At 42.3% G+C, this 13,181-nt stretch overlaps 1 protein-coding gene across 1 annotated transcript in view; it reads right to left on the reverse strand.

Moving 5' to 3' along the window:
- Window positions 1-406: 406 nt before the first annotated feature.
- ugt8 (UDP glycosyltransferase 8) overlaps window positions 407-13,181 on the reverse strand; it is a 28,054-nt gene continuing 15,279 nt past the window's right edge. The window contains exons 3-6 of the mRNA XM_061246502.1: window positions 11,469-11,611; window positions 6,041-6,117; window positions 2,753-2,972; window positions 407-1,371 (exon numbers count right to left, since the gene is read on the reverse strand). Of these exons, the coding sequence (XP_061102486.1) occupies window positions 1,017-1,371; window positions 2,753-2,972; window positions 6,041-6,117; window positions 11,469-11,611 (795 nt within the window). The 3' untranslated portion in view covers window positions 407-1,016. The remainder of the gene's footprint in view (window positions 1,372-2,752; window positions 2,973-6,040; window positions 6,118-11,468; window positions 11,612-13,181) is intronic.

Genomic DNA, 13,181 nt, shown 5'->3' on the forward strand with positions numbered 1-13,181 from the left:
ATAACTATTTAAATAATTTAAAAAAGAAGAACATCTATAGCAAGCTAAATTCTGTGCTAGCATTTGCCGTCAAGCAAATCTAAAAGGACATCAGAGCCACAGCCGCATTGACAAAGGTGACATCATGATGCCATTTTCAGTAAAAATTTTGAAAATGGCAGCCTACAAATATTCCAATCTCTCTCATCAGATTTTTGATATCATATAAGCTGGAAATTGAGTTGCAAGTACACCATATATGTGCGGACAGAAGCCCACGAATCTACTCACGTGTGTGTGTGTGTGTGTGTGTGTGTATGGGAAGGGGGGGGGGGTGGGTGCCTCTGGGCATGCTTCAGTTCCGATATTAAAATTAAAAATAAAATGTAAAAAAAAAAAAAAAAAAGATGTAAAGATGTCTGCATAATTCATATTATATGCTGATTAAAACAAACCCATCTCAATTGAAAATAAAATTAGTACAGTACTACAGTAATAAATAGATTTTGTTCCCTCTCCATTTTAAAGATTTACCTGATGTTCAGCAGTACAGTAGTTTCATGTTAATATGTTAATTTCCTTCAAAGTGGGGATGATACAGACAGAGGCGACCTTCACAACAGCTTGTTCACATTCACACCGCTACAGGGACTTTCCACAGGGAAGAAGGTTTTGAAAAAACGAATGAAAAAGTCCATTTTTTTGTTAGTCCTATTTAGGTATCTTTTTTTTTTTTTTTTTGCACACTCACACAGACACGCACAGATAAAGACTTTGGCCTCCCAACTCTTTTATTAGATGGATTCTGTGTGTGTGTGTGTGTGTGCGCGAGTGTGTGTCCTGTCGTTGCGCTAGCGTTAGCCTTAGCCTTCGCTGTGCCTGAAAATCGGCCGCTGGGCTATGACTGCATGGCCAGCGTATTCTGTCGCTTGTCGTTGTAGTCGTTGCTTTGCTTTGCGCGATACAGTACTAGCCGGACCGAACCCATGAGGGGGAGGCGAGGGGGGAGGGGTGGGGGGGTGGGTGGGAAGGCTGTTCTATTTCACTTTTTTCTCGAGTTTGATGTGCCCGTTCTTCCGGTGCTTTCCGTTCGGTAAGCCGTTGTGGCAGTGTCCGTTGGCCTTGTCACCCGACGAGGCCCCGCACCGCGTTGCCGTGACGAGCTTGGCTATCCGGTAACCGGCGTAAGCCAGCGCCAGCAGGGCCGCCGTCACCACGGCGACTATGTCTAACAGGAAGTACTGGTAGGTGGGGATGCTGTAGATGGAGGAGCGTAGGTGGTCGGCGCCGTGGTGTCGCAGGATGTAGCTTATCCAGTAGACGGCGCGGGTCACGGGGTGACCCGGCTGGTCCTTGTGAATGTGAGAGAGGACCTGGGCTCGCTCCTTATACCTGCAACATCAGGGGGGAGAGGTGTAACATGCTAGCACATACACCTATGCACCACCTCTACCATGAGGGTCACAAACAGACCAGGTCAAATACGTTAAAACTTTGGGGAAGCCTGTAGTCAAGGTACATGACTGGGACCCGGAAGATTGGGGGTTCAAGCCCTGGTGTAGCCATGATAAGATCTGCACAACTGTTTAGCCCTTGAACAACCCTTAACCCCACACTGCTCTGTCCCCTGCTTAGTCTAATCAACTGTAAGTCGCATTGAAAAAAAGTAGTAGCTGTTACGGAGCTTAACTGGTGTATTGGAGCCTATGAAATGCCTATCAAAAAGTTCAACCCACACCTTCTGGTCCTCATGGCTGGCTCAAGGGCACCAGTCAAGATGAAATTGAGCACTGATAAGTATTTCAATCCAAAACAAAATGAGGTATTTGACCCAGGTCTGGAATGTGTATGTTTGTCATATATCCTGCATCAACAATATTCCCCTTTGCAAGGACAATAATCCTGTGTCTCGAAGGCAGCACTATCAAAATCACTTGGAGCTTTCCACAAGTGAGCTCAGCAAACACAAAGATGAACCCCAAAGTCTAAGTGCATAAATACTAAATAATATACAGTTAAAGCAACATGGTGTACATTTGGTTTACCAGGATGGGCCAAAGCAATTCAATTCTGTTGATATTGACTGATGCTAATGTGTGTCCAAAATGTGACCAGAAGGACTTGGACTCTTGTCACTAAACTGAGATTATGGAAATATTAAGACTTTAACATGAAAAATGATTTTGCAGTCACTAGATGGCACTAGAGTCTCAGCTGCTGAGACAGGAACATGCAAGCCGAAGTGTTTTCCCTTTGGGAGACGCATGTCTAAGCATTAGACATGACTGGCTGAACACAGGTCAGCCCCAGGTTTTTACAGCCAGAGGTGTTACAGCCAGGCACTTTGACTACACAAATCAGCTGAGTTCACACACTGCATGGGCCCTCCAGTAACGTTTAGGTGCTTAGGAGACACTCAGGCCTAGTGGGACAGGGCTAGGACCAGAAACCCAGTTAAGGTGTGCGCACACACACACACACACACACACACACACACACACACACGTGCAATAACCACTTTTATCTGACTCTGGCTTTCATGTCTGAAGAAATAATTTCCCATCAATCAAGGTGTGTGTGTGTGTGTGTGTACACGTGTATGAAAGTCTGTCTGTTTGTTTGAACATGACTGTTTCTGCATGCGAGCGTGTGGTTGAAGTAACAAAGAAACAACCTCTAGCACACATAAAACCTGCAGAGTAGGGGGACGTGACGGCTCTCCTCCTAACAAAGCGACCCGCAGCTGAAGCGTTCTGTGGCAGTCAGACGTTACCTGTTGTCCTTCATGATCTTCACCATGGCCTGGTACAGGTCCTCCTCGCTCATCCTCTTCCACTCCAGCATGATGCCCATGCCCTTGGCCTCCACCCTGGTCATGGTGTCGTAGTGGTCTCCGAACAGCGGGACTCCCACCACGGGAACGCCGTGGTACATGGCCTCGTAAATGCTGTTGAGTCCTCCGTGACTCAGAAAGGCTCTGATGTTAGGGTGACCTGACAAACACATTCCAGTCATTTCAGCCATCTGGCATACGCTCTTATCCTCAGCAATTCACATGGAGAGTCTTTTTATCTACAACCCATTTATGCAACTGGAAAATTACTGAATTGACTCCGGTTAAGTTCCCTATTGGTGAAGGAACACAGCACAACCATCTTAACAAAGATGCTTAAATGTATGCAGACCTCAAACCTGATGAAACTCAAAACAATGAGCCATGCAAAAAGGAATCAGCAATACATTTTAATTACATATGAGGATACTGGCACAAAAACACAAGGAAGCAACATCGTATTTCAGCCTAATCTAATAGAGTTCTTCAGTCTTTATTTTTTTGTAAAGTAAAAGGATAAATTGGCAATGCCCCACCAGGGAATCAAATATACATACAATTATAGCTGGAGTAGTTTGGGGAGGGGTAAGAGACGGGGCTAGCCTTTATAGCATTATGATATGCTTTAATTCAGAAAACAGTTTTTTGATGACCATTAATGGCCTTCTTGAACAGACTACATGTCTCTGTGTGTACAGAGTATTGGTGTTGCTTAGTTACGGTCCTGGTGTTGCATAGTTACGGTATACTGGTAGACTTTATTATGCTTGTCTACGTTGCTGCCAAAATACAAAAGAAAGCACAAGCGTAATAGCGTTATTCAAGATTCGAAACTTGTACAGCAACAAAAGTTACAGATTATGTGCCTTTACAATATTTTAAAAATCCAGACCCCATCTAGCCTTTTGACAATGAACATGTACATATGGGTTTGATTGTGCACATTATATATCAACACAGGGAACATATGAGTTGTATTTCCCATTTTGTGCATATACAGGTATGAGCCACAACAGTGACCTTTCATGAATTAAGGTCAAGGTCGCCCATGCGCCATTTTAACATACGGAGACTGCGGTTATGTGAAACAAACTCTACCCCCTCTTCATATGATAACGATTTTTAACTCAAGGTGTGAAACGCAAGGTCCTCTAAGGTCCTTAAAATACATAATAACCGTGGAAGGCGACAACTGCCCCCAACAGTAGTTTAAAGACGAGACAGCAGGACAATAAGGTATGGCGTATTCAGTGCCTGTCGGTCAGGTTACTCATTCACTCATAATGATTTCATGAGTGATCTATTGCTCTTTCTCACTGATAATGATATAATAGGTGATGTATTTCCCAGGCAGAGATCAACACCACCTTCCCTGTCCATGGCCCACGATTCCACACGGCTGCTGAATTTTAAATTCACACACAGCCCAGCTGTCCGTAAAATCTCTGCACTTCTGCATTTTCAACAAAAAAGCCTTCTCTTGCCAATATAGATTTTTGTGATGATGATTATGATGATTATGCATTATGTTTTTGGTTTCACGAAAAGAGAATTGGACACACGGACAGGGACATAACCTCCGCCCCACCTCCAGGAAGAGTGAACGTCCCAAGGTGAGCTTTCACAATCTTCAACCTCTAAGGAAAGCTATGAGATGGGGACATCACAGCCAACCACCACAACTGATAAGGTGGTTTTGTAGCCCTTTGATCCCACTCATACATTCTAGTCGAAATAACTATCAGTCATAAAACTCTTTCCGCGTTTCAACCTGCCACCTTTGGCATGCAGGAGAAATTTTGATCTCTCTTTGTTCTGTGTATTTACCTATCTGTACGTGCGTTGAGAAAGTATTTGAATACTGCTTTGTATATGGTTCTGTAGACCAGCCCAGTAAGGCCCAATGGCACTAACCACTGCAAGTGGTTTCAGTATCCAAAGCTCTCAGCATTGAATAATGGGGGGAAATTCATTTCAAACTACTTTGTCACACGGAGGCACACTTGTTGAAGCTCTTGGCAGTGCATGCCAGGATCCCATGGCTTTTGGGCATGCTCTGCAAATACAAACTCACCAATCTGGCAGCAATATCAACCAACAGATATTGTGCGACACCAACTTACTGAAGTCAAGAAAGATGGACAAAGATGGTTGTGCTTGGCTGTCAAATATAAGATGCTATTTTGTGTTTGCCACATGACTGACTGACATGGCTGACTAATGTCATGTATCCAGATAATTTTATGAATTGAGCCAGATTGGGGTTCAGTACATTCACCCAAAGCACAACACTAACCACGATTCAATCCCGCAAACCTTGGATTACAGGCCCAGTTTTCAAGATGAATTATCTTCCCTTTTTCCAAAGTGCAACACAGAATATAATAACCAATAATACTACCACCCTATAACCAAATACACCTGCAACCTGGACCAAATCATAAACCTGTGCACCATACACCAAAGCATAGCCTAACCATCGGCCCAAATCTCAAATTACCATCTGGGAGAAGTACTAACTGTAGCAGTGACAGTCCAAGCCTGGGATGTAGCAGCTTAGTGTGATGTGCTGTGTTTAATGAACACCTCTTCCATCAATTCATCCACTTTATTACATCTCAGTTTCCATTTATGCTTCCACCTTTCCATCACCGTGGGTGGTCATGTGCCTGTCTTATGTCCAGTTATCTCTTTTAGTGAAACCAAAAAGTGGAAACCTTCACTGACAAATGCATTAGGTCACATTTATTACATCCTAAAAAGTGGGCATGTTTCTCTCTCTGAATTGCATGCACTGCTGACACAAGGCTTATACCATCGATGTTCATGGCAGGCGCCTAAGGCTTCCTCAACTCCAACACCAACTCAAAACAAAGGCAGGAAACCCGGCTCCAGCCACATCGCCTCTATGGAGAGATGTATGGAGGAGCCAGCCCCAGTGGACTGCCGACAGCAGCCGTTGCTTCTGAGCATGCTCAGTGACCTTAACCCTCCCCCCACTCCTAGATCTGTGACACGGGTCTGTTGTCCCTTCCCCACAAGTGGCCGATTGTGCCCGTCGAGCAGCGGAAAGAGCCGGAACCAGAGGGCGCAAGCCAATGAGGTTCCAGGAGGATGGGAGACTCACGAAGGTCAGCCGGCTCATATGTACAACAAAGCAAGGGGCAGATACAATCAAAGCGCAAAGCTACTCGGTCATAAGAGTGCGAAAGGAAACACCAAACTCACCAAGTAGGTCATTTTGCGGCATCCATTCCACAAGCTTGGTATTGTTTCCTAAATTACTGGGTACAATTCCAGAAAACCTAAAAGGCAAGGATGACACATATTTAGGTACAGAAATATATACATTTAAAAATGTAGATACACAGTTACAGTACATGTGAGTAATGATATAACACTGGCATATTGCCATACATAATGAATCAGGAATGGAGCTGGTTGAGAACTGCGAATGTGACCTCAAATTAATTATTTAATCTACAGACCGTGCTCCATTTTATTATATTGTCCTGTTCTCTATGAGACACTCATTTTATTCTATAGATGTGCCAAGGCAAGCCTTTTGTATAAATTTGCAAATAGTTAAATTCCTTTACTCAATGGAAATTGTGACCTAAGGGTCATCTTATATTTCCTTTTTTTCTTTTTTCTTCTTTTTTACGAGAGATGTAACACAGAGTGCAATATTGATCATTCATAACTGCACATGCTTACAGATTCATACTGCATTTGGATAACCTATCAAATCATACATCAACCATAAATCAAACTGTCATTGTTAGAAAGACTGCGTATGCAAGCAAAGAAAACATTTAATTCCTTCCGTACACAAACAAAAACCTCAAACTATTTCCGGTTTTTCTTTCTTTTTTTTGCACACATCAGATAGAGCTGCCATGGAAACTCTTGGACTCAACTAAGTGAGAAACACTCAAAATATGAACTATGTTCATGAACATGTGAAAATGATGTGTTCTCCTGATTCATATGATTTATATAATAAACAGTGCTCATACAAGAGATATATGGTTTTCTGTCCCATAAAAAAAATAAAGCTAATAATAATAAAGCTAATAATAATAAAGCTAATAATAATAAAGCTAATAATAATAATAATAATAATAATAATAATAATAATAATAATAACAATAATGGGACTTCTTGGGGGGGTGGGGGGGTGGGGTAGTACACCAGGACTTGAGCCACCAACCTTCCGGGTCCCAGTCATGTACCTTAGCCCCTTGGCTAGAGGCTGCCTCCAATCCTGGCCCCAGATATATATATATTTTTTACATGCGATCCATTTACACCATTGGATATATTCTGAATCAGCGCAGGTTATGTACCTACCTAACCTACTTACGTGTCCTACTTAGGAATAAAACCCGCAACTTTTAACCTACAAGCCCAGTGCGGACCGCCCCACTACAGTGTCACCCTCACACATAAATGTATTTGTTGTGAAGGACATACATGTGAAGAAATTAACTATGTTGATTAATTTTAATTGATATGGAGGGAGTTAAGTAAGTTAATGGTGAACCGTAAGGATCAGATGTCATTCACCAGAGTCATGGAGGTGGAACCAGATACACCTGTTGTATGAAAGGTCTATGATAGTACATGAAAAGCAATTCAAGATAAAAGTTCTTATCTGTATTCACTGCAATAAAACCTTGGCAAACTTCAGAGCGCGGAATAACAATTCCTTTTATATAAAGTTGGTTTTATATAACCGGTTCACAATCTGCCTGAAAAGAAAATTCCCCTAATCGCCTTCCTGTAAACTGAGAACCCTTCCAGCCCAATCCTGAAATCCTGTTATTGCCAGCACTGTCATAACATGAAGTTATCTAGCAACATGTTATGAAAACAAATATAAAAATACAGGTTTTTATGATATAGAGCAGGGATCTCAAACTCAAATCATGGAGATCTGCTGTGTCTGCTGGTTTGTGATGTTCCTATACTTATACTTATACTTAAATGTGCTGACTTTAAGTCATTCGTGGGCTAAAGATTGGGCCCACCTTATCTTCAAGGCCTAAACTGCCAGCTGATTGAAAGTAAATCACAAAAAGCAGCAGACACCGTAACCCCCTGCCATAGATGCTATTTAAATTGCTTCACATAGATATTGTATGTGCAAATGAGGCTTTTTTTTTTGGCCACCTCCAATGTCCTGTGCATGCTACACCCATATTCAGGTTTCTAACTGGGGGATAGATAAAGACTCGGACACAGATATCGCCTGCATCCATTAAATACCAGCCTAGTAATTTTAATATCCAGGTGAATTAGTTGACTTATTTAAGATGCCAGTTTACTGACAGCACAATATCCCAGGCTGTCAGCCCCATCACGTTAGATTAGAGCCCTAATCCTAAATATCGCTCAGCTGAGCCATATGTAAATTTCCTGACAAGCGCATTGTCAAGGATATGGGAGAGGGGGAGAAACAGGCATTCCGATTGGCTGAAACGCAAACATTTACATCCTGAAATTCCTGTGCGAGACAAGATCGGTGTTACCTTACAAACCCTGTAGCTTCTAGGCTACTGTCCAAGAGCAAGATTTACAGTACTGGGAGGAAGTATGGGCTGTGTTTGAAACCACACACTGGCATACAACCCGTACTACATTTCAGGCTGATTTTCATTGATATGTAGTACGGGCAGTATGCCAAGTATGTGGTTTTGAACACATCCATGGTCCTACGATAGGGTGGTAGTCAATAATTACTGCATGACGGCTCAGATCAGACCGATCTTCCGATGAGCATTGCTCTTGAAAAACGTTACACTTCCAACCAAACCTGGGTCAAATGCGGAGTTGTTTTGGATTCAAATACCTTTCTTTGCAATTGAGCCAACCACGAGGACAAGGCGGCTGGGTTTTCACTTTTTCACTAATTCTTAGGTTCCAATGCACCAGACAATCTCAGTAAACCGTAGAAAAGTATCTGAATCCAAAACAAGTACGTAATTGTTTACAATTACGTCTGCTTCCAAACCAACATTCTTGGGTGCATTATTAAATCCATCCATCCATCCATTATCTGAACCCGCTTATCCTGATTAGGGTCGCAGGGGGGCTGGAGCCTATCCCAGCATACATTGGGCGAAAGGCAGGAATACACCCTGGACAGGTCGCCAGTCTATCACAGGGCACACACACCATTCACTCACACACTCATACACTCATACACTCATACACTCATACACTCATACACTCATACACTCATACACTCATACCTACGGGCAATTTAGACTCTCCAATCAGCCTAACGTGCATGTCTTTGGACTGTGGGAGGAAACCGGAGTACCCGGAGGAAACCCACGCAGACACGGGGAGAACATGCAAACTCCGCACAGAGAGGCCCTGGCCGACGGGGATTCGAACCCAGGACCTCCTTGCTGTGAGGCGGCAGTGCTACCCACTGCACCATCCGTGCCGCCGCATTATTAAATAATAATCATTATTATTATTATTATTATTATCATTATTTTATTTTTTTTGTGACCAACTAGCTTAAGTACTTTTGAAATATGGTAAAAATGTCAGAATAAGACCTTATAAAAAGAGCAGGAGCACTTCTGCGGATGTCTTCCGGGTTGAACAGAGACACGGAGTAGTGAACTCTAGGTCAACTGTTCACATTTTTGGCCGGCAACGTCATACTGACTCAGCGGTGGACAAACACCCGTATCAGTGAAAACATGTACACATTACTTCGAGATAGACATGCACATAAGATAAAGAGCTGGTCCGTGCCATGAGGTATATTTTTGTAGTGCATAGCATGACATAAAGAATGAAAAACAATCATTCAAAAACAATTGCCATGCCATTTAAAGAGTCCACCCACAGGTATTCATGAATACGGTAATAAAGTCGTTTTAAACTTTCTAACCCAGGCTCAAAGGGGGGGGGGGGGGTGGTTCTACCTGTGCCAGTATACAGCTGTGTTTCTCAAAGTCATCCAGCTGTATTCATTTGTTCCAACTGCAATCGCAATCCCAGAATTTTAACAAGCGGTTAACTTCTCTAAAATAGGTACCTGTCATTTTTAGATGGATTATTTTGTCACATTTTGCCTGCATGCCATGAAGCGCCAAGTCATACGCTCATATTGCGCTTATTTACAATATTGCAAACAATTACATACAATGAGGTAACATATCTTCCCATTCAATTTATTAACATAATGCAGGTTTGGCTCATTACCATTTATTCCTTATCTACCAGGTGTCACTCTCACTAATTAGGAACCTCACCTCAGTCTTTTTAAAAAACTCTCTGTACAATAAAGCACAATGTGAATATGGGACCTTTATTCTTCCTGACACTCAGAGCAATTGTAGACATAATGTGGCATTATGGGTAATTATAGGATTGCGATTGTTGCTGGAATGAAAATCAGCATACACAGCGGCCTCCAGAACCAAGTTTGAGGACCAGTGACCTCCAGAATCTGCAAGGACCCCCCCCCCCCTTTAAAACCCACATTCTGGATTTCAGACCAACTTCTGCTCTTAATTATTTCATTAGCCCAATCATGTACATGATCTGTCATTTTTAGCCACATTCCATGATATAAACAGTGAATCGGTCATAGTCCATATGGCTAATTATCTGATTGAGACAGGGCAACTGGTGGCAGCAAAATCCTGCATACACACCGGCCCTCCAGGACTGGAGTTGCCAATCCCTGTTCTAATCATGCATACACACCAGCCCTCCAGGAGAGGAGTTGTGCATCCCTGTTCTAATGGATCAGTTTCTGATGAAGACCCATGGGAAACACATCATTCATGTGTTGAAGCATAAGTCGGTGTGTGGTTTTCATTTATTTTATATTACAATATCATTACACTACATTACATAATCTCTAGCCCTGGTTTCCTTTTCTCCTGGGTAATTAGTGCTACTGATTGGCCAGACTGTCATCACACCTGCCTCCCAGGTAAAGGGATGATGGAAAACCAGCAGTTCTCTGTCCTCGAGGACAGTGAGTTGCTGATCCCTGCACTACATTATAGATACATTATCTTATATATCGATATTATACAATATAATATTGTACTACTGGACATCATGACTCGTTTGACATTTGGACATTTGCACCCAGAGTATTTGGAGTGCTTAGGTGTATCGTTCTGACACTCCTCCATGCTCAGGGGAAACTCACGCACGTGACGCAGCGTACCTCCACATGGGGAAACATGCTAGGGAAACACGCTAGGGGGAGCACACTCATGACTGACGCAGCGTACCTCCACATGGGGAAACACGCTAGGGAAACACGCGAGGGGGAACGCTCTCATGACTGACGCAGCGTACCTCCACATGGGGAAACACGCGAGGGGGAACGCTCTCATGACTGACGCAGCGTACCTCCACATGGGGAAACACGCTAGGGAAACACGCTAGGGGGAACGCGCTCATGACTGACGCAGCGTACCTCCACATGGGGAAACACGCTAGGGAAACACGCTAGGGGGAACGCTCTCATGACTGAGGCAGCGTACCTCCACATGGGGAAACACGCGAGGGGGAACGCTCTCATGACTGAGGCAGCGTACCTCCATATGGGGGAGCGCGCTCATGGGAACACGCTCGGGGGAACGCTCTCGTGCGTGACGCAGCGTACCTCCAGATAACCTTCTGTGGGAGCCTCCCCAGAGCTCCCGCCAGCTTCTTGGCGATGTCATCAGACAGGTACTTCACACCTGCTCCAAAAGAGACCAGCACAAACCCTTTCTCCTCTGCGCTGTTGGCCCAAGATAAAAACTCCTTAAGAAACAACAACAAAAAAGAAAACAAGGAATTAGAATAGAAGATTTAAGTAATGGGACAGACAATTTCCATTTTGCAGTTTGCATTTATGCCTTCGGTTTTCGCAAATTACCAAATGTTATTTTTTCTTTGGTCAGGGTATTATTTCTTTAATATTCCAGATTATTGACTGTGCATATGTAAATATTACAATTATGTCACTTCCAAATTTTCATTTGTGCTTTTTTTCCACTTTCTCCCAAGTACTTAACTGAGCAATTAGTGCTACTAATTGGCCAGCCTGTGTTCACACCTGACTCCCGGGTAAAAGGAGGATGGAAAGTTTTGCCCGCAGGGACTGTACTAGACTGCATGGATCCATTAGACTGCCAGTGTGGGAGTTTGAAACTGCATACTAGAACACTAATCATACCACAGTAAATTTCAGGCTGATTTTCATTGAAATAGTGCAGTAGTATGCCATTATGTATGCAATTTCGAACACAGCCAATGTTTCACCCCAGGACTATGACACCGGATAAAAATAATTAACAAATTGTAGTCTTCAATCAAGACTTTGATAAGCAGAAGGAGGTGCGTCAGATCTGGGCTGTAAGAAAGGCTTGCACCCACACCAGCCCAGGATAAGATTGGACACTCCTGCATTTGACATAACAGCACCATGTTTCAGGTGAATGAATACGACTGGTGGAAAATCCAGATTCAGAAAGTAAAAGTCCCTGGATTTTGTTGCATTCACGAGCACAATTCTTCAGTCAGCCAGATTTATAAATAATGAAACCAGCTGGCTGAGTTAATGGGTGGAAGAAAAACATGGCAGGACTTTCTGACCCCTGGACTTTCCACCTCTGTGGTGAAGACACAGAGGGTAACACATATAACAGAGACATTGAATTTCACTTTTAAACTTGGACTTGAGTCAGGTCATGCATAAAAATAACCAGACCAAACTTGTTAACACAACCTGAGAAAATCTAAAAATAACAACCAGTAACAGATTTGTCCTGACCCAAATCTTATACTATGCAAAATATTGGAATTACCAATAAACCAAGATGCTTTTACTAAATAAATGCATAATTTAGCAGCCAAATATAAGACACAATTGGATTGGTCAAAATAGGGATAGATGATTCAGATAAAATGTTCATGTCACACATCAGCGTATACTGCCTATGTTCTAAATATCCCAGAGGTTTCCACTCTTAAATTAGGTCATTAAAATGACAAATTTTACAAGAGTTCACTTCTGCCTAAGTACCATTTTATATATATATATATATATATATATATATATATATATATATATATATATATATGCTCATATTTTTTATGTATTTATTACACATATACTGTATTTTTACAACCTATACTTACACACATTTCTGAAATATGGCGACAATATATTTCTTCAATTCAGACATGTATTACATACATTCAGCAAGATCTAAATAATATAGCAATATTTTGAAATGTGTACACAAAGTGTTCATAATTTCAAATATACATTTACATATTTAAATACAAGTTAATGCATGTATTCCATACATATATTACACAATATTGA

This window comes from Conger conger, chromosome 6 (genome assembly GCF_963514075.1).
Source record: "Conger conger chromosome 6, fConCon1.1, whole genome shotgun sequence".
Classification (NCBI taxonomy): Eukaryota; Metazoa; Chordata; class Actinopteri; order Anguilliformes; family Congridae; genus Conger; species Conger conger.